Source organism: Dipteris shenzhenensis, chromosome 8 (assembly GCF_047967505.1).
Source record: "Dipteris shenzhenensis isolate YYH24624 ecotype China chromosome 8, Dip_SZ_1.0, whole genome shotgun sequence".
In the NCBI taxonomy this organism is placed as follows: domain Eukaryota; kingdom Viridiplantae; phylum Streptophyta; class Polypodiopsida; order Gleicheniales; family Dipteridaceae; genus Dipteris; species Dipteris shenzhenensis.
In genome coordinates this window covers 15,837,779-15,856,748 of record NC_141603.1, presented here as the reverse complement: position 1 = coordinate 15,856,748, position 18,970 = coordinate 15,837,779, and the positions used below count along the sequence as shown (strand labels likewise).

The following is an 18,970-nucleotide window of genomic DNA, read 5'->3' as shown; positions in this document are numbered from 1 at the left end:
ATCCTTTTGTCTTCTTTGCATTCAACATAGCTCTTACCTGCACATGGTGGAGGAAAAAACTCACAACAACATATATCCTACCTTTAGGCATATAAGTTCTACTCACAAAAGCATGTCCACAATTGGAAATTACGACAATGGACCTTGACAAGAGTAGGCTATCCTAACTGTAGAAGGGGTTGCATTGATAAATCCATTTATACCATCACCAAGTAGGCCCACTAAGTAGGTTAAGGGCTTGCAGTAGGCTTTGCCCAAGTAGACCTTGAAACAACCTTAAAGATAGGGTTCTGCTAAGCAAGTTAGGACATGTGAGTGCTAATACATATGCTTACCTTGACCACTGAAATGATTCCACCGATGGAACCATTTTCATAATCATTAAGTAGGGTAGAGGCATTGAGGAAATGTTGCTCAAATTGACCTTGCATCAACCTAAGATGCATGTAGTGCTACTGTACAATAGATATTCTTGACAAAGTTCAAAATGTTATGATACAAAAGAAAACAAAGGGTTTTACTGACAAAACTATTAGCACAACCATAGAGTCCTTCACATGACCAACCTTTGATCTAGCAAAGACCTTAAAGTGAGGACATAAGAGATAGGATACAAGAAAAACGTGCTTTAGAAGTTGCAACTTGCAAGGAAGAGAAAAAGACGAAGTAGAAGCAACTAAGGAAAGTGCTTCTATGGGTGCATCTACTAGCTTTTATGATAATATTATCCATTCAATTATGCTCCTACTATTTTGCATTGAATGCCTCTCTAATCATGAGAACATACTGTGAGTAGTGCTCCTAATCAGCTAATAGGGCCCACGAATTGAATTCTCTTGCAAGGAATGTATGATGATGGGATGAACAATACGAAAGCATTGGTATAGGCACAATCTCACCACTTAATGATTCAATTGGTGGTGCAGGACACTAAACATCCAAGGTGGAGAGTGAATGTAAGAGATGGAGAGTAAATTTAGAGGGACTGTACCAAGTTTTAGGTTCTTGGAATTTTGGTTTTGGGCTCTTGGAACCCCAATTTTGGGATTTTGGATTTGGGCTCTTAAATCCCTAGCTCAAGGCTTTTGGTTAAGAGCATACTGGGCCTCCTCCCACAACATTGCTAGCTTACTACTTTTTGGAGCCTCACAAATTTGGTGATACTTGTTGGGTAGCACAAATAGTATATGTATATATATATATATATAGAGAGAGAGAGAGAGAGAGAGAGAGAGAGAGAGAGAGAGAGTTTATTAATGTATCCAAAATACCAAAGGTTCTAAAGACTAAAGAAAAACAAGGTTCTAGAGGCACTAAGGCAAGCATCCACACCCAAGATGTCTGAGGTGAGAATACCAATAGAGACATACACTATACCGGCTATCACTTGGGGAGACTACACAAATGTCCATTCATATGAGAGCAAAGGACAAAACCGGATAGATATCCCTATTAGTGGGTCATCTAATCAACTGACCATTTGAGTGTGATAGAACCTATGCTTACTATATGTAGGCCCAACTCCATTGGTTGGCTAAGGATAGAAGAGATACTGTCAGTTGATAATGGCTTTGGATCTATTGAGGGATAGAAGTAATAGAGTGTTGTTGGTGCTCAGTGTGATCAACTTGTCTAGGCCCCTCTCCTCTGGTAGGGGCACCCCTTTAAAAAAATTAGGCGTGTAGTTATGCACAGCCGGCGAGCAGCCTATTGTTGGTGAGAAGTGTTGGATGGAGCAATGGCATATCCTATGCCTTGCCATGGGGACTTGATAAATTCCGAGTGTCCAGTAGAAGGTAGCCAACATTAATGCTGGCTACCAGTGATTTCCAGCCCCTGCATTTTCGACAACCTCTTACTCCAACTAGAGTGTGCCTTGAGATGAGAGTCAATGGGGGACACATAGAAGGGGGCACTTGAAGTGCCCCATGTTGGAAGTGCTCAGTGTGTTTACAGTCTAGAGTCGCCCATACCCACCCATGGTGCATTGAATGCATCTAGGCCAAGGGCTGGACGGGCGGGCGATCTTGCCTGTCCATGATTCGTGGGCAATTCCCATGGTGAGCTAGTCTGTAAACACCCTTATTATTACTAGCTTTTACAACCGTTTGCGGACATTGTGCACTCAAAATTCTTATGTCTGCCCTGCAAAAGAGATTTAGAGGCTTTTGTCACCATGGCCAGCTTCACATGATGCGGATGCCTGTAGTGCAAAGACCTACTAAATGAGCAGCTCTATGCATGAAGAACAGCCTGCCCAATCGGCAAGGCTGTCAGTGTGTGCAGTTTGGAGGACCCAGGTTCGAGTCCTGCGACGATTAGTCTGAAATCAGCAGGCATACTCTTGGGCGGTGGCACACAGAAGCCACCCACCTATGACGCAGCAGCCATATAATGTCAGGGGGAAGAGCGTGTTTGGGAGTGCAAGAATTCTGATTGGGTAGGCCTGAGTTTGCCGAAGGATGGGTGTGAAAGCTGAGTTATGAGAGGCGTGTGAGAGCGAGCATAGCGCGGATGGGCGGACAGGTGTGAAACCGGCCTATGTGGAAGGACAGGTGTGAAACCGGCCTATGTGGATGGTGCTGGAGGAATTGATAAAGCAAATTGGTGCTTTTCACTCGGAGTTGAATGGCCAACAATGTGCCACCCTAGGCGTTATCCTCTTCAACTCGAAGTTCGAATCGAAGCCAAGCCTCCATACAATCATCGGATTGAAGCATTAAGAACCTTTCAAAGCAAGAGACATTCAAAGGACTCATACTTTCAGCTAATCACTTTGTGAAGTTTGTGAGCTCGCGCGCGCGCGAGAGAGAGATATCAGAGCCTCCATACAATCAGTGGGAGTTTTGGATTGAAGCACCGTCTCGAGCTAAGAAACAGAACAGCGAAGGAGTCGTACTTCGAGCTAATCAATTTGAGAGAGACACAGAGAGAGATGTGAGCCTCCATACAATCAGTGGGAGTTTGGATTGAAGCACAGTCTCGAGCTCAGACTGTGCTCAGCTGAGAGATCACAGCCTCCATACAATCCGTGGACGTTTGGATTGAAGCAGAGTGTCGAGCTAAGAATCTGTGAAAGCGAGAGATAAGTGAAGGAATTATGCTGTGAGCTAATCAATTTGAGAGAGACAGAGATCAGAGCGTCCATACAATCAGTGGGAGTTCGGATTGAAGCACAGTCTCGAGCTAAGAACCTGTGACAGCAAGAGAAAAAGCGAAGAGCCTTTCGTAGCGAGGCAGTGATACTGAAATAGTCGAGGACATCTTGGATCAAAACACGATTCACCAATCCTCTTTGCCATAGCCTGCCACCCGTAGAATGGTCGCGGCTATGGCTATGGCAGCTGGAGCGGCTTCTGCCCCGTTCGCTCTTTCAACTGAGCGCGTGTCTTGCTTCAAACGGATTCCGTTGTCCTTCCGCATTGCCTCGCAGGTGCATCTGTTCTTCCCTTTCCTTCATAATTTAGCAATTCTGAGAGACATTAAGCGGGCTTTTAGTCCGTAAGGTTAGAAATGTTTTGAACTTTCGCTTAAGCAACAAGGAACTTCTCCTTTAACGGATGAAAATGGAACTTCTCCTTCAAGGGATGAAATGGACGTCATGTGCTTCTAGAAGTATGAACATTGTAACCCGGGGTCAATACCGATTTTCTGTGCTTGATTTTCCTGTGCAATTTTTTTAAATACCTCTAGCAAGCTCCGCTTGAAGCCTCGCTTCTCCATCTATCTCCATAGAGATTGTTGAATATTTGAATTGCTTCCTGCAATCAGGGAAGACATGGATTCCACCTTATCTATGGAGCAGCATCTGCAATATACGGGAGCGGAAGGAAAAGGTACGGTCTTCCACTACTGCATACAGGATTCTTACACGCCCGATTGCAGGCGCTCGGCTCTCGCCAGATTTTTGAAGACCACATCTGCATTGTGCGACGGCAGCCACTGATAAAGCTCTGATAATTATTTTATTCAACATTTATGAGGGTCCAAGTGGGAACAGAAGCAGGTATTCTAAATACGGCTTCACCTAGGCCTTGAGATCGACTTACATGCTACACTGATTTCTCAGCTTGTCATGGCTGCTCTTCACCTATTTCCTCAGCCATGGCAGGTATACGTAGTTCCTCAGCCTACATGGCTGAGTCTGCCTTTCACCTCCAGAGTTCTGACAGAGAAACTGTGACAACCCTTGTAAACTGGAGGATATTTGTGTGTTTGTGAAAGCTTACAATTTATACCACTGTCTGCACCCACCGTTAGTGAGATGCATTTTGTGGGTATCATATGGTGAAAACCCCTGTAAAAAAGAAAACGGCAATGAGTTTGGGCTTGTCATGGACTCATCTAGTTATATGTTGTCACAGACATCAATTGTTACCCCGTCAACTTTTGGTCCAAGGTACCTTTTTATATTGCAATAATCTATCCTATTTTTCGTGTTGTGTTGTCTTGTCAGCTGGCTGGTCTAAGGTTTTTTTGCTTGGTTTGGAGAGACTAAAAGGAACTCTGTGTCTATAGATAACTGGCACCTCTTTAGTTCTGATAGAAGGCAGTATGAAGGCCATTGTATAATAGATGCTCATGTGTGTGTGGGTGTGTGGATATTTGTGTATGTGTGAGGGAATGCATATGTTTACATCATGGTCATCCATCCATTGTTGGGCACCCATAGGGATGTCCCATGGTATCTACACTTTGCCACGCATGATGGACTTCACGGTTGTCAGCCTTGTGGTGAGGTTGTAACCCTATTGGTGGTTTTATTTTAAGAGAAGTTTGGGTATGTTCCGCAACTCATCTAGATACAGACCTCTCGTTTAGGGGTCTTTGAATATTGGTGACCTTACAAGTCCTAAACGACAAATGTAAGGTCCCTAGTGTCGTGAAAATTTCTCTACTTCCGCTGTCCACCAGCAGATGAACAGTCCTGCCATCAAGGTCACCTCTCAACCTAGTGTCTCAGCATTTTGGCACCCATCAATGCATCAAGGGATATTGAAGAGAGCTCTGACTGGGCATCCCAATACTGCTCCTCCTCATCCATCAGCATGTTCTGTTCATGGAATGGTATAGCAACGTGGTTCTCAATAGATGCAACTCTGGAAGGAGTACCAAGATTGGGCTGAGAGGTAATTCTCTTGTCATCTTGAGTCCCATGTGTGTCATGAACCTACATCCCTTGTAGAAAGTTAGGCTTGCAACCAAGGAGATTTACCATGGAGGGTGCCAATATGAGATTTACAATGGGTTGAGAGTTGAGGTTGCCAATATCATTAGTAGGCTATGGTGCCAGGATGCACGGATACGACGAGAGATCTCTTGGGGCTGAGGCAGTAAACACTGCGGTCTACATCCTAATGGGAAAGACACCATTTGAGGCTTACACAGGTAAGGAGCCGTCAGCTTATTATCTCAGAAGATTTGGATGTGAGTGTTATGAACATATTCAAGATAGCTCCAGAAAGAAGTTAGCAACAAAGAGAAGAAAAGGCATCTTTCTTGTAAATAGCCAAGAATCACCCTTTGCACCTTGATTCCAAATGGCATACAAAGTGTAGATAATATCCAGCTATTGATGAGGCAGGAGAATGGAGCTTCTGCCCCACCATCACACGATTGCATTGTCCAACCCAATTGTTCTAGGCTGTGATATTGGCAAGTCACGTCGAGCCATATGATACCTTGGAGAGAACTTGAGGCATTGGAGTAGCATCGTGAATCACCTGGCTCATAACCATTTGGAGTACCATCATGAAACACCTGCTCATAACCGTTGCACCTACCAAGTAGGAGGGGAAGATCATTTATATGGAGAAGGTCTGGGGAAGCCTTTCCTTTTTCAAACTTTTTCAACGAGAGTCGTAAAAAAACCTTGAATGGTATGGACAATGTGTATGGATTCTACAATGAAATTGGTACTATCAAAGGTCTCAAAATTTGTCATTATTGGACCCCAAAAGGTCATTGGACGGGAGGGATGAAGTTGCTTAGTGCACTTCATAACTTCGGAAAGGCTTAGAAGAGGTTTCTTCTTGAATGAACGAGCAAGTGGATGTTTCTCTCCATTTATCAGGGAGGGTGACCAACCCCATGCTCTTTCATCCTGATTCCTATTAAAGGGTTTGGCAAAAGAAACACAAAATAAAAAAGAAGAGATTAGTGATAGTAAGTTTTTGCAGATGGAAAGGGCTTGCGCAATGTAGAATTCTTTTTGTGCTTGTATGTTTGAACATCTCTTCCTGACTCTTATCACAAGCTTGTAACTGTGTTGAGGTTGGTGGCAAGGGGCGATCCCAACCATTATAGCTTTGATCAGCTGGTCACTTTATTGTTGCAGGAAGAGCAAAGCCATGCTAATCTGAATGCCTATATTCTGGTGAACAGGCATTTGCTACCTGTCATAAGGATAATGTAAAAACAACAAAATCATGTGGCATAATTGTGGTTAACACTTCGGATGCCAACAAATGCAAATAAGAAAAAGAAGAGATGCAACTAGTGCAAGATGCTCAAGATATCTTTGAATGCTGAAAGGGCATAGAATTAAAGAAGAAGAAGAAACAATATAGCTTGCAGTTATTGATGCTTCATCTTTCCATGTGACGGATGAAACAACAAATGTTGCTCATCATCATTGGGCTTTTGTTGTTACGTGCCAGTACATCCTTCTATTCATTCTTCATGCATGGATCTTTCTGATGCATTCAGCACTTGGTATTTTGATAGTGGTGCTTCTAAGCACATCAAAAAGTTGTTTCTTTCTTTCTTTGCATGATGCAATGAAGGGGGAGCTATGACTTGTGCCAATCATGCATCTTATTTTGTGAAGGGCACTGGCCAAGGGCATTGGCCAAGTTGAACTCAGTGGTCGCGTTTCTCTTTAGGATGTTGTGTATGTTCAAGAAAAAAGTGAATCTCATATCCATTTCAGCCATTGATACATCTGGATATAGAGTTATGCTTTGATTGTTACCACTATGCAGTCTATGATTTTGGAAATGGCAACATCATTGTCATCACCACTGGAACGTTGACTAGGGGTCTATATACTCTGTGGGCATCCCCACCAAGCAAACCAAAGCGCACGCCAAACAATAATTCTCTGGTTGACCGGGATCAACCCTTTTTTATTATATTTAAGGGGCTTTGACTAAAGTCAAGGCGCTTTAATTATAACCAAACCTCTTCAACCGAGGTTGGGACATCTTGGTTGACTAAAGTGAACCCTCTTGGCCTAAACCAAGTCTCCCTGAGCGAAGTCAGGTCTTCTTGACCGAAGTCAAGTATCTTTGACCAAAGTCAATGCTTTGACCACTTAAAAGAACACTCTTTGACCATAATTAAAATTAAATGAAGAACTTATATAGTCTCTGGTGTCTCCTTCAAAGATATCATCATTTCATGCGTTGTATTAATTTCAATTTCTAAGACCAAGTACTTTTCAAGAGTAGAGAAGTTGTGTTTGATGAAAATTCTCGTCATGCTGTTGTTGGGCTGTCGAAAATAGCCAAGTATTGTTGCTTTTGATGACTTTGATACATTGCTCCTTGTTCAAGTCTGCAGCAGACCTTGATGAGTCCGTGGAGGTTCCAAATCAGCCACCAGCAGGTGATTTACAGACACAAGCAGAATCTGATTTGCAGTCTGAATTTTGTCACATTGATCACACTACCAAAGATCAAGCAGTGACCGAAGAGAGGGCCGTCATACAACAGAAAACCATCCCTAGACGGCTGTTAGTTACATTAACGAACAGCAAACAAGCTGAGCCTTTGTTGGGACGCACAAGAGCCGCTTCTAGTCACATGCAAGGGCACTCAGTGGAAGTTGCATTGATTGCTACAGCTTGCAATGAAGAGACACTATGTCACGAGGATGCCTTTGAGAGCAAAGGTTGGATGGATGCTATTAAATCTAAGCTAGACTCACTCTATCAAAATGGCACTTGGAAGTTGTGTATTGCCTAAAGGAAAGTGTGCTATAGGGACCAAGTGGGTATATAAACTCAAGAGGAAGGCTGATGGGAGTATTGACCACTACAAAGTTATGGTTTCTGTTTCTCCATGGATGATGCTGTTGAGCTTTTTGATATCCGCAGGCTGTTGCATGATGTTGTAACTTGTTGAGCTCTTCCACTCTCTATCAACAGGCTGTTGGATGCTTGATTATATTTGTGTCACACACAGCCAGATTTCAATATGCTGTTTCCCAGTTGAGGAAATTCATGCATATTTCCAGTACACAATATTAACAGGCTGTGAAGTGTGTCTTTCGATACTTGAAAGACACTCAAAGCTTGGGCCTTCTCTATGGTGATCATTCTTCACTCGCTCTGCATGCTTTTATAGACAATGAGTGGGCAGGATGCTGTGATACTAGACAACTACTCTATGCTTGGAGCATCGTGGTTCAACAAAAAGCAGCCTACAGTTGCTACTTTCAGCTGTGAAGCGGAGTACATGGCAGTTTTTACAGCCACGGTGGAATCTACATGGCTACGGAAACTGCTTGAGACTAGAAAAGGCCAATACAACATAGAGCTTAAGGGATTACATAAAGCACCTCTTATAAAGCATCTCCTATCCGATCCTATCTTATTCAAAGATACATCAGTTATAGACTAAGTGTCTTTAGATTTAGCTTTGAAGTTCTTTATGAGTGCTCTTCCTTCTCAATAAACTGCCCCACCTGCCTTGCTTTCGAGCTTCTTTTACCTTTGCTAATTGGTTGTTCATCCTCAATCGAGTTTTAGCGAGTTCCTATGCCATTACACGCTTTTGTATCTTTCAATTTGTTGGTTTGTTTGTGAACGTTTACCTATTTGTTCTTGTACTAAAAGTAATTGCTGCATGAGCTGCACCTTGTTTTATCCTCATACCTGAGTCCTTTAAGGAATCAATGCATAGTGTTGCCTCACAAATTTGATCCAAGGTTTCATAGTATGATTCTTCTTTCACACACCGATCATTTTGGAGCTTGTCTACTCGGATCTCGTAATAAAGAACTGTGCTCTTGGAAAATATTTTGCTCCTCAGATGTATTTGAAGTTGAAACAACAGCAATTGATGCATATGTGCTCACAAGCTTAAATAAGGTTCTTCTAGGCATGAGTCTCCATGCTACTGCATCGATAGTAGCTGCACCTATTCTCTACCTCCGCTTATAGGCAAATATTTCTCTTTTGAAACTTGTTGAGGGTGAAAGGAGCTTTGTCAAGCTCAGTTGTTACCACCTAAGAAACAAAGTCTCTTAATGTCCACTGGAGACCAATAGGTCTAAGGGACAGCAAAAAAGCCAGCTGATACATCTATGTAGGGAGGGCACAAGGCGTCTTCCAAGGACTGCATAGAGTTATATAACATACCTACTTTGTAGTCTAAAAAAGTAAGACAATAAATGATGATACATTAGTTTAAGAGTGACGGTCTTTTGGGTTTGACTTAAACTCTTTGATGAGGGCCATGCCCTGCCCATTTGCTAGCTTGTTTGGCTGCTTTCACCTTGGCCAACTCACTTTCCTTTTGATTAGTTGTACCCTAGTGAAATCCTTGGCTACCCATAGTTTTATCCCTTTCAGTTTATTGGACTGGCAAAGAATGTAAAGTCTTGCAGGCCATGTGCTAAGAGTAAGTACAACGTGGGTCCTAGTTGAAGGACTGCCGCCAGTGAGAGATTTCGGAGAAATAAAATCTTGGTGGTGACCCTTGGTCTGGCCAGAGGGGCTCTATGGTAGCAACCTCGAATCCCACAGCCGTTAAGGTCCTTCTTTCTCCAGCCAACAAGCAACAGGTACAGCAAGCAGTTCAGTCCCTCTAGGACAAGGCGATCGTGGGCAGAATTGTGGGCCTCACACCCATAAGGAGACAGGTGCAAAAGTGGATCTAGGCGAGCTTGGCCCTAGAGGGTGACCACATTCAGGATGTCACCATCTACAGAAGAGGAGTCTTCCTCTTCCCTTGGTACCACGGCTTTATAGTGGAGGACATGGACACGACACACCATGTTCCCCGTTTCTCGGTTACGCTCCGCTTCTTGGGGCTCCCAAAGGAATACAAAGCCATCCTCCCCTTCATTGGTCGAGAGTTTGGCACTGTGATGGAGTCCGCGCCAAATTCGGCCACATCAGTGGTAGCAGAGGACGAGGTCCCCAGAAGCAGACTGGTGGTTGAGAGCCTAGAGTCGATCCTCCTTGAGACCCTTGAGGGGGGTACACTTCGCCAACAAGTGGAGATTTCTGTGTTACCAGGCCAGTGCCTTCGTTGCAGCCAGGGCTAGAGACTGCCCTCGTGGCCAAGGCCGGCCTCCTCTTGTTAGAATTAGTATTATATTCTAGGTAGTGGCCAATGTAATGTAATAAGTGTGTTAGGGGCACTTTTCCCTCTTAGAGGTTTTCCCCCCTAACCACGGTCTAATCTCTAACTACGGTTAATGGTTAGATAGGGTTTTGTCACTTAAACAAAACCCTTCTCTCTTTCTTTGTACTTCACTTCAGTCACTTCAGTTCAGTACACTTTGGGAGTGAACTACGTTCAGCTCACTCTCCATCTTGCTCACTCTTGCTCTCTTGCATTTTCTCACATTTGGTATCAGAGCACTTCCTTCCCGGACCTGCTCCCTGCTCCTTGCTCATCTCTTCCAGCTCCCGCATTTCAGCTCCATTGCCAAGCTCCCGCTCTCGCTCGTTCGTACAGCGTCATCACGACCTTCCATCCGTACAGTCCCATACAATCTTACGGATTTCGTACCAGCGCTTGCTCCCGTCCGTACACGTGCAAAAATCCATCCACACAGTCCCGTACGGATTTTTGTACCTGCATGTTAGTTCCGTACGACCGTCCATACAGTTTGTTTGCATAGTTTCGTACAATTCATCCGTACCCGCGTGTCAGTTCCGTACAGTTTATCCGTACAATTCCGTACAGCTCCATACAAGCAGATTTTTGCAGGCTGAAGGTGTCCGGTGTCCATCATTTGTTGGCAGGGTTCATTTGCAGGTTCAATAGTGCATTCAGCCATTGTTTGGCTTAGCTTTTGGGAGCACATTTGAAGCTTTAGCAGACATTGCAGTTGATTTGCAAGTTTTGGAGAATTTTGGGGCTTTTTCAATTACACTGCAATTTGGCAATGAAATTTGGGGCTTTTGCAGGCAGGGTGCAATTTATGCAACATTTGGGGCTTTCAAAGAATTTGCCCTCTTCTATATCCAATTTCTTGCAAGAAACTGGGGCTTTTGCATTTGAGTTGCAATTTTGCAAGTAAAAGAGCATTTTGGAAGTTTGCAAGCAGTTCTGGATTGAGCACGAGTGAATTTGCAGACTTTTGCCATTTTTTGCAGATTCTATTTGCAGATTTTTGGACATTAAGTAGAGCATTTTGGTACATTTTGAGCCTTTCATAGGCTGTGACAGTATTTCTCACTCTGGGCAGATTTTATTTGCAGATTTTACTTGTGTATTTGACATCGCAGAAAGGGATTTTACTTGGTCAGTTTGCTGTGTTTTTTGAGTTTATCTGGCAAAAATGGCTCAGAACAACCCCAATGAGGTGTTCGGAGTTCTCACACAGGAGGATAAGTTGGATGGCACCAACTACTCCTTGTGAAGTTTCATGGTTCGCAATATTCTGGTTGGCAGACATCTTTGGGATTATTTCAATTGAGATGAAGCAAGACCAGATATAGTGGCTACACTTGTCACTTCTACAACTGGACGCAGGGGTAGAGGTGCAAATGTAGCTCAAGTAGTTGGAGCAGCCGCTCTAGGAGCTCCTACAGCAGAGCAGAAAAGATGGGACTCTAGAGATGCACAAGCTCTTTCAGTGATCTCTCTCTTTGTCATGCAAGACATCTATGGCAGCTTGGGAGATACTAGAGAGTATGTTTGCAGCAAGAAATGATGCGAGAGTTTCCTTTCTGAAGTGAGAGCTTTCCCATATGCATATGGATGAGGGAGATTCCATGAATTCTCACCTCACTAAGCTTCAGGATTTGAGGGAACAATCGCTGAATATTGATGAAGTCATTCCGGACTCAGAGATGATCACCACCACTCTAAATTCTCTTCCTAAGTCCTATCTTGGTTTCCACACCTCGCTGAATTTGTCATTGAGGGGGGGCAGCAATCCTCTCTCTTTTCACGAGTTGGTAGGATTTCTGTTGCAAGAGGAGCAGACTCGAAGAAATATGGCAACTTGGGCTGGCGAGCATGCCATGCTTTCCAAGTTCAAGCCCAAGGGTAAAGGGCAGCAAAAGCCACATGCCAATCAGCCCGCACATCAGCATAAAGCTGATTCAGGACAGCCCTCTTATAAGGCTAAGGGTGATGCAGATAAGCAAAAAAAAAGGGCATTTGTCATTATTGCAAGAAGCCAGGTCATTATATTGGAGAATGCAAGAAGCGCATAGCCAAAGAGAAGAAAAGGGATTCAAGTATGGCTGTGTCAGATGCATCAGCTCCTCATTCTCATGATGGGGGAGATGTTGCAGCCAACTTTGTGGAAGAGCACTATGCCTTTCTGTCTTGCACTTCAGATTTTTCAGTGGGTAGTTTAGATGCTACAGCCACTAATGATGATGACCCTTATGCTTTTTTGACTTGTAGCTATGATCCTTCAAAGGATGCATGCTCTCTCAGTGTCAATGAAACACTTTATACTTGGTATTTTGACAGTGGTACTTCAAAGTACATCACTTCCAAGAAGAGTCTTTTTGTATCTCTGCATCCTCCACCCACCAAAAAGAAGGTGACTTGTGTAAATAATTCTTCTTATTCAGTGTGTGGAGTAGGAGACATTATTCTCACATCCACTGATGGCACAGATTTCAAAATTTTAGATGTACTCTATGTGCCAAGCATAAAGAAGAATTTGCTTTCAGTGTCCTCTCTCAATAGAGGAGGATTTCAGGTTGTTTTTAATGATGATAAGTGCACAGTCAAAGACAAAGAGAATGACTATGCTTTGATGTTGTCTGGCACTTTGTATCGGGGTCTTTTTCAGCTTGATCTATATGAACAAAGATCCGATCTAGCATTATCAGTGAGCACTCCCACTGCTGTGATGCATAATGCGGATTTATGGCATGCCAGGTATGGGCACATAAGCTATGGCAGCTTAATGACACTTCTGGAGCATGATATGGTTGATGCATTGCCTCCTTTAGAGTTGCCTCCTTCCCATTCATGTGAAGGTTGCATCCTTGGCAAGATGCATAGACTTCCCTTCAAGAAGGATGTTGCAGTGAAAGCTACACGGAAATTACAGTTTATTCACAGTGATGTCTGCGGTCCCATGAGGACACCTGCTTTTGGGGATTATCTCTATTTTGTTACATTCATAGATGACTTCACCAACTACACTTGGGTCTATGGTCTCAAGGAAAAATCATAAGTGTTTATGCATTTCAAACACCTTGTGGCTATGATTGAGAATGAGACAGGACTCAAGGTGCAGACACTTCGCACAGATCGAAGGGGAGAGTATATGTCTCATGAATTTGAGGCATTTTTGAAGGAGAAAGGTATCACGCATCTGCTTACAGTGAGGCTTACACCTCAAACAGAATGGCAAAGCTGAGTGGAAGAATCGCACTGCCATGGAGATGGATAGATGCATGCTTACAAGTAAGAAGCTGCGTCACAGGTTTTGGCTTGAAGGCCTCATGTGTGCCAACTATATATTGAATTGGACTCCCACAAAGGCTTTGAAAAGAATCACTCCCTATGAGGCATGGCATGGGAGAAAGCCTTCAGTGGACCATTTCAGAGTTTTTGGTTGTGTTGCATATGCTCACGTACCTGTGGAATTTCGACACAAGTTGTCAAATAAGGCACTTGAATGCATTTTTGTGGGATATAGTTCACAAAGCAAAGGCTATCGTCTCTACAATCTTGCTACACGCAAGATTTTTGTTAGTAGAGATGTTATATTCTGTGAATTTCAGATATAGCATTTGGTTCCCCCGCTAAAAATCAGAATTTATAGCAACCTCCTCCTGATCCACATGCCCCAATTTAGCTGATTTTGTACCTCCACAGGGTGTGGATGAAGTTGTTAGGCAAGAGATTCAAGAGATACACACAGCCAAAACAGTCCCGAATTGGTTGCTACAGACTCTTAGGGAGAGTAGGCTTGAGGCCCCATTGCCTGGCAGAACTCGTAGTGCAATAAGGCACGCAGGGGGGGCTCTTTCAGTTGAGACAGCTTATGCAGGGACTCTTCTTGATGAAGAGGAGCCTGACTCTTTTGAAGAAGCAAAGGATAATGTGCATTGGATGCATGCCATGCACAATGAGTTGCAGTCCATAGAGAAAAATCAGACTTGGGATGTTGTGGATTTGCAACCAGGTAAGCATGCCATTGGTACCAAGTGGGTTTTCAAGGTGAAAAGGAAGCCAGATGGGTCTATTGACAGGTACAAGGCAAGGCTGGTTGCCAAAGGCTATGCACAGAAGAAGGGCATAGATTATGAGGAGACTTTTGCTCCTACCTCCCGGATGACCACCATATGGTCTGTTATTGCAATGGCTGCAAATTTTGTGTGGAATGTCCATCAATTGGACATAAAAATAGCTTTTCTTAATGGGGACTGGCAGGAAGAGGTTTATGTCAAGCAACCTTCTGGATTGAACTTTCTGGCAATGCACTTCAGGTATGCAAGCTTAACAAAGCTTTATATGGGTTGAAACAAGCCCCACGTGCATGGTATGCCAAGATAGATGCATTCCTGGCAAGTAAGGGATTACACAACAGTCCCACGGAAAGCACCCTCTTCATCAAGAAGGATGGGGGGGATATTTTGGTCATCATTCTTTATGTAGATGACATGCTGCTCACAGGGTCAAATAAGGATATAATTGCAGATTTCAAAGCTGTGATGCTGGTGAATCAATGGATGTCATACTTTATAGCCAGGCTATTGGATGCCTCATATACTTGTGCAATATCAGGCCCGATATTCAGTATGCAGTATCTCAGGTGAGCACAGCTCAAAGACAACACATTAGTAGGCTGTAAAATGCATCTTCAAATATTTGCAAGGCACAAAGTCTTTTGCCTTGATGTTTCCCAGGGGGTGACTTGTAGATGGATGCTTACAGTGATTCAGATTGGGCTGGAGACTATGATACCAGGTAGTCCACTAGTGGCAATTGTTTCTTTTTGGGCAACGCTTGCATTTCTTAGCTGAGCAAGAAGCAATCTACAGTGGCTACTCCTCATGTGAAGCTGATTACAGGGCAGCTTTCACAGCGACAGTTAAGTGTGTTTGGCTGCGAGACGTTTGTTTGCTGATCTTTGTCTCATATTGGAGGGTCCTTCTCCAATTCTCACTGATAGTCAGAGTGCTATAGCAATGGCAAAGAATCCTGTGTTTCATGCTCGCACGAAGCACATTGATGTTCATTATCATTATGTTAGAGAGAAGTTACATGCAGGGGAGATCAGTATGATCTATGTGTCAACACATGACAATGTTGCAGACATCTTCACCAAAGCACTTCCACGTGAGAAGTTTGAAGCATTTCGTGGTGCCCTAAACTTATCTCCTTTTGGTGATTGATCACTACCTTGTACATCACATTGGCACTGCAGGGGGGTGTTAGAATTATTATTATATTCTAGGCAGTGGCCAATGTAATGATGGCGCCTCTGGCTTTGGGAGGGTAGGCCCTTGAGAGAGGTCCAATGGGATCCGGAAGAGTGGTTTTGGCCCTCCCGGATCGGCCTTGCCGAGCAGGTGGACGAGGTGCCCTTCTTTTCCTACACCACATGGATTGGGAGGAGGCTTCAGATGGACTCTTTGATTTGGACCCCTTCGAGGGAGAGGCATTGGGTGGCCCAGAGTGTGCCTCAGGAGGTCCTTTCCAGGTTTTGGACATGTTTATGGTCCAATTTGCGGTCAAGGAAGATCTACTACTTCTGGCTGGCCGCCCACGGAGGCTTGCCCATTGGCCCGTGGTTGGAGCAGATGCGGGTGGAGTGGCAGTGTCACTGTTGCTCTACTGGATTTCTGGAGACGATCCCTCACTGCCTCTGGAGCTGTTGTAGCGCAACGAGGATTTGGATGGGAGCCCGTAGGATTATGACCCGCATGTAGAGCCTTTAGAGGGACTACACCTGGGGGATGGTGGCTTGGTTGACCGAGGGAGGTCACGCGTACCAGATTGATGAGGTCTCTCTAGCTTACCAGATATAGGGTCAGAGCATTCAGAGGATAGAGCTCCATGAGGCGGTCTCTCGTGAAAGCCCAGATCCTCATCCCCCTCCAGAGGATAGCGTGTGGGAGGTAGTAGCGAGTATCACGGCATGGAACATTTGGGTTGCTTGTTGTAGTCTGGTGATGGGCGAGCATCCGGTTCCACCCTCGGCTACCTTGGTCGCCATCTAGCAAGATATCATCTACACCCTGCGGTGCACTTGTGAGTGTGGGACCCGAGCTCTAGGGCGACTGTCGTGAGGTGTGCACATTTTTGCAAGGCTTGGCCCTACAAGAGTTTTCTACACTTTTACTCTGCGAGGGATTCACTGGCTGTATAGTCCCCCCACGTGGCTGTTAGGCCCTGTACTAGATTTTTCTTAGGCTGTGAGCTGGGTTTCTTTGGTACAGGCTGGTTTTTCTTCTTTCAACCTTGCTCCGGTTTTTTCCATACTGAGCACCTTTGGGGCTACTGTTTTGTATGAAGTTTTTCAAGCATTAATAGACAGTTCCTTTCTTTGCCAAAAAAAAAAGGGATTGCCGCCTTAATCTGTGCAAAGATCTCAGAAAATGAGTCTTCCTCCTCGTACCAGCCATCGGATAGCCCTTCATCTTGTGCATTGCATTATCATGCATGACCTCGTGTTCTTTTATCTCTTTGTTGGCCTTTGTATCCACCTCTACAGTAACCTCTGTCTTCATTGATTGCACTTCTGCATTAATCATATCCTTTACTGTAGAACCACTTAAGGAGTAGGGGGAGAGTCTTGCATTTTTGTATTACCTCATCTATCACTGCTTGCTTTGCAGTCCCTTCTAGATCTTGTAGTCATGATTCCATTGCTACCAAACGTAATTCAAGCTCTCAAATCTGTTGTTGTAACTTTAAAATATGTTTGTGGGATCTGCTAATGAGTCGATTTTGCCTTTGAATACATCTTCCCGTATGGAGTGGGGGTGTGCATAGCAATTGCATAATAGGAGATTCTATTCGATGGAATCAAGGCAGTGGGGTTCATGACATTTGGCACTTTAGGGGAGTTTGGCTGCTCCATTTTGGTGATGATATGAACTATACCCCCTAGCTGGAGAGTTATCTCGAGGTTGGGCTGGGGTTTCAATCAAACTCCAGGTTGGGAGAGCAGAAGAGGGAAGAGGGAAATTGCACATGGAGATCAAAAGGGGGTGAGAAGGGGGGATGCTAAGGAGTTGGTGGAAGAAGGGTGAGAGGCAGATGGAGGAGCAGAGGCGGGTGGATTTTGGAGGAGGAGCTGAGGCTACGGGAGAGGCACCGGAGAGGCTATTGGGAGAGCTATGCTGAGTGACAGGCTACTGGAGGGCTGCACTGAGAGACCTGATGGGGGGGCTACGCGAGGGAGAGGCTACGGGAGAGGCGACGGAGAGGGAAGAGTGGCTACGTGAAAGTTCACGGGAGAGCAGACAGAGAGGCTACGGGAAAGTCGATGGAGAGGCTATGGGAAAGAAAGAAAGAAAGAAAGAAAGAAAGAAAGAAAATTTCAGAAGACCAAAGGGTCTATGAGACTCAATAAAAACCAGGCACAATAAAAGGGTGGGGTTACTAAAGTAGGCATCCACATGCGCGGCTGATGTCTGAGACAAGAATATCAATAGAGAAATACAAGGCGCTGTTCTCTGAGGGAGAGTACACATATGACTGTCAGTATGAGAGCCAAAAAAAGGAGGGGAGCGATCCGGGCTTGTCGGTCAATTGCCCATCTGAATGCCAGAGCCTTTGTATGCTGTGTGGGGACCCAATGCAGCCAGTCAGCTAAGGACAGAGTAGGTGGTGTCAGCCAACAATGGCTCTAGTGCGGCTGGTGTCGTCGAGACAGGAGTCATAATAGGATGTTGCTAGTGCTCAGCTTGGTCAGTCTGTCTAAACCCCTCTCTCCTCCTCTGGGTTTCGTGGAAGGTAGTTCGTCGTCTGGTGATTGCAACCGTCACTCCTGTAGTCTGTCTTCCCAAGTTGAAAAGAGAGAGAGAGAGAGAGAGAGAGAGAGAGAGAGAGAGAGAGATGTTATTGTTGTTGTTTGTGTGTTTCTGTCTGATCATCTGTTTGCTTGCAGCCCAGCGCTTACCCATCATCATTGTTGGGGGCTGCTTCGAAGGTCATCAGAGAAAACTCCATCGCCGAGCTCTACCGTGGCCTCATCCCTGCCCTCATCACCATGGTTCCCCAGGCGGCCGTTGCTTTCTACACCTACGATACCCTGCAGCACAAGCTCAACACCCAAGCACAGTATCGCGGTTACACCCTGGCCACTACCTCCCTCGCCGTTGGCTTCGTCTCCACTGCTGTCACTTATCCTCTTGAGGTTGCTCGCAAGCAGATTAGCTTGAGCGCCCTCCCACGGGGTACTGTATCGGTGGTGCCATAGCCTACAAAAACATGCCCCATGCTTTTGTAGGCATTATCCAGCGCGAGGGCTTCTTGGGTCTCTATCGAGGCTTCGTGGTCGACGCTCTGCGCCTCATGCCCATGACGGCACAGAGCTGCCACTTTTTACTGCAAAATCTTTTTTGGATAAGTGACTTCTTTGGTCAAGTATAGAGATGATGAAAAGAGTTATACAGAGCGTGGGAGACAGGATCAATCAAGATCAGAGCACATAACTTTCATGAAAGAATGCATAAACTGGAGCAGGTGAACTTTGATAATGTTACGCTCAAGTCGAGGTAACATGACCTCGGAAGGGTCAGTCAACATTTTCCTTTAAAGGATCAATGTTTGTATTATATTTGTTCGAAGCAGGAGTT

General features: G+C 44.7%; 1 protein-coding gene across 1 annotated transcript in view; it reads left to right on the top strand.

Annotated features, from left to right (window-relative positions):
- The first annotated feature begins 2,650 nt into the window (after positions 1-2,650).
- Positions 2,651-18,970, top strand: part of LOC147899178 (uncharacterized) — a 121,928-nt gene continuing 105,608 nt past the window's right edge. The window contains exons 1-2 of the mRNA XM_087378573.1: positions 2,651-3,433; positions 3,772-3,836. Of these exons, the coding sequence (XP_087234699.1) occupies positions 3,320-3,433; positions 3,772-3,836 (179 nt within the window). The 5' untranslated portion in view covers positions 2,651-3,319. The remainder of the gene's footprint in view (positions 3,434-3,771; positions 3,837-18,970) is intronic.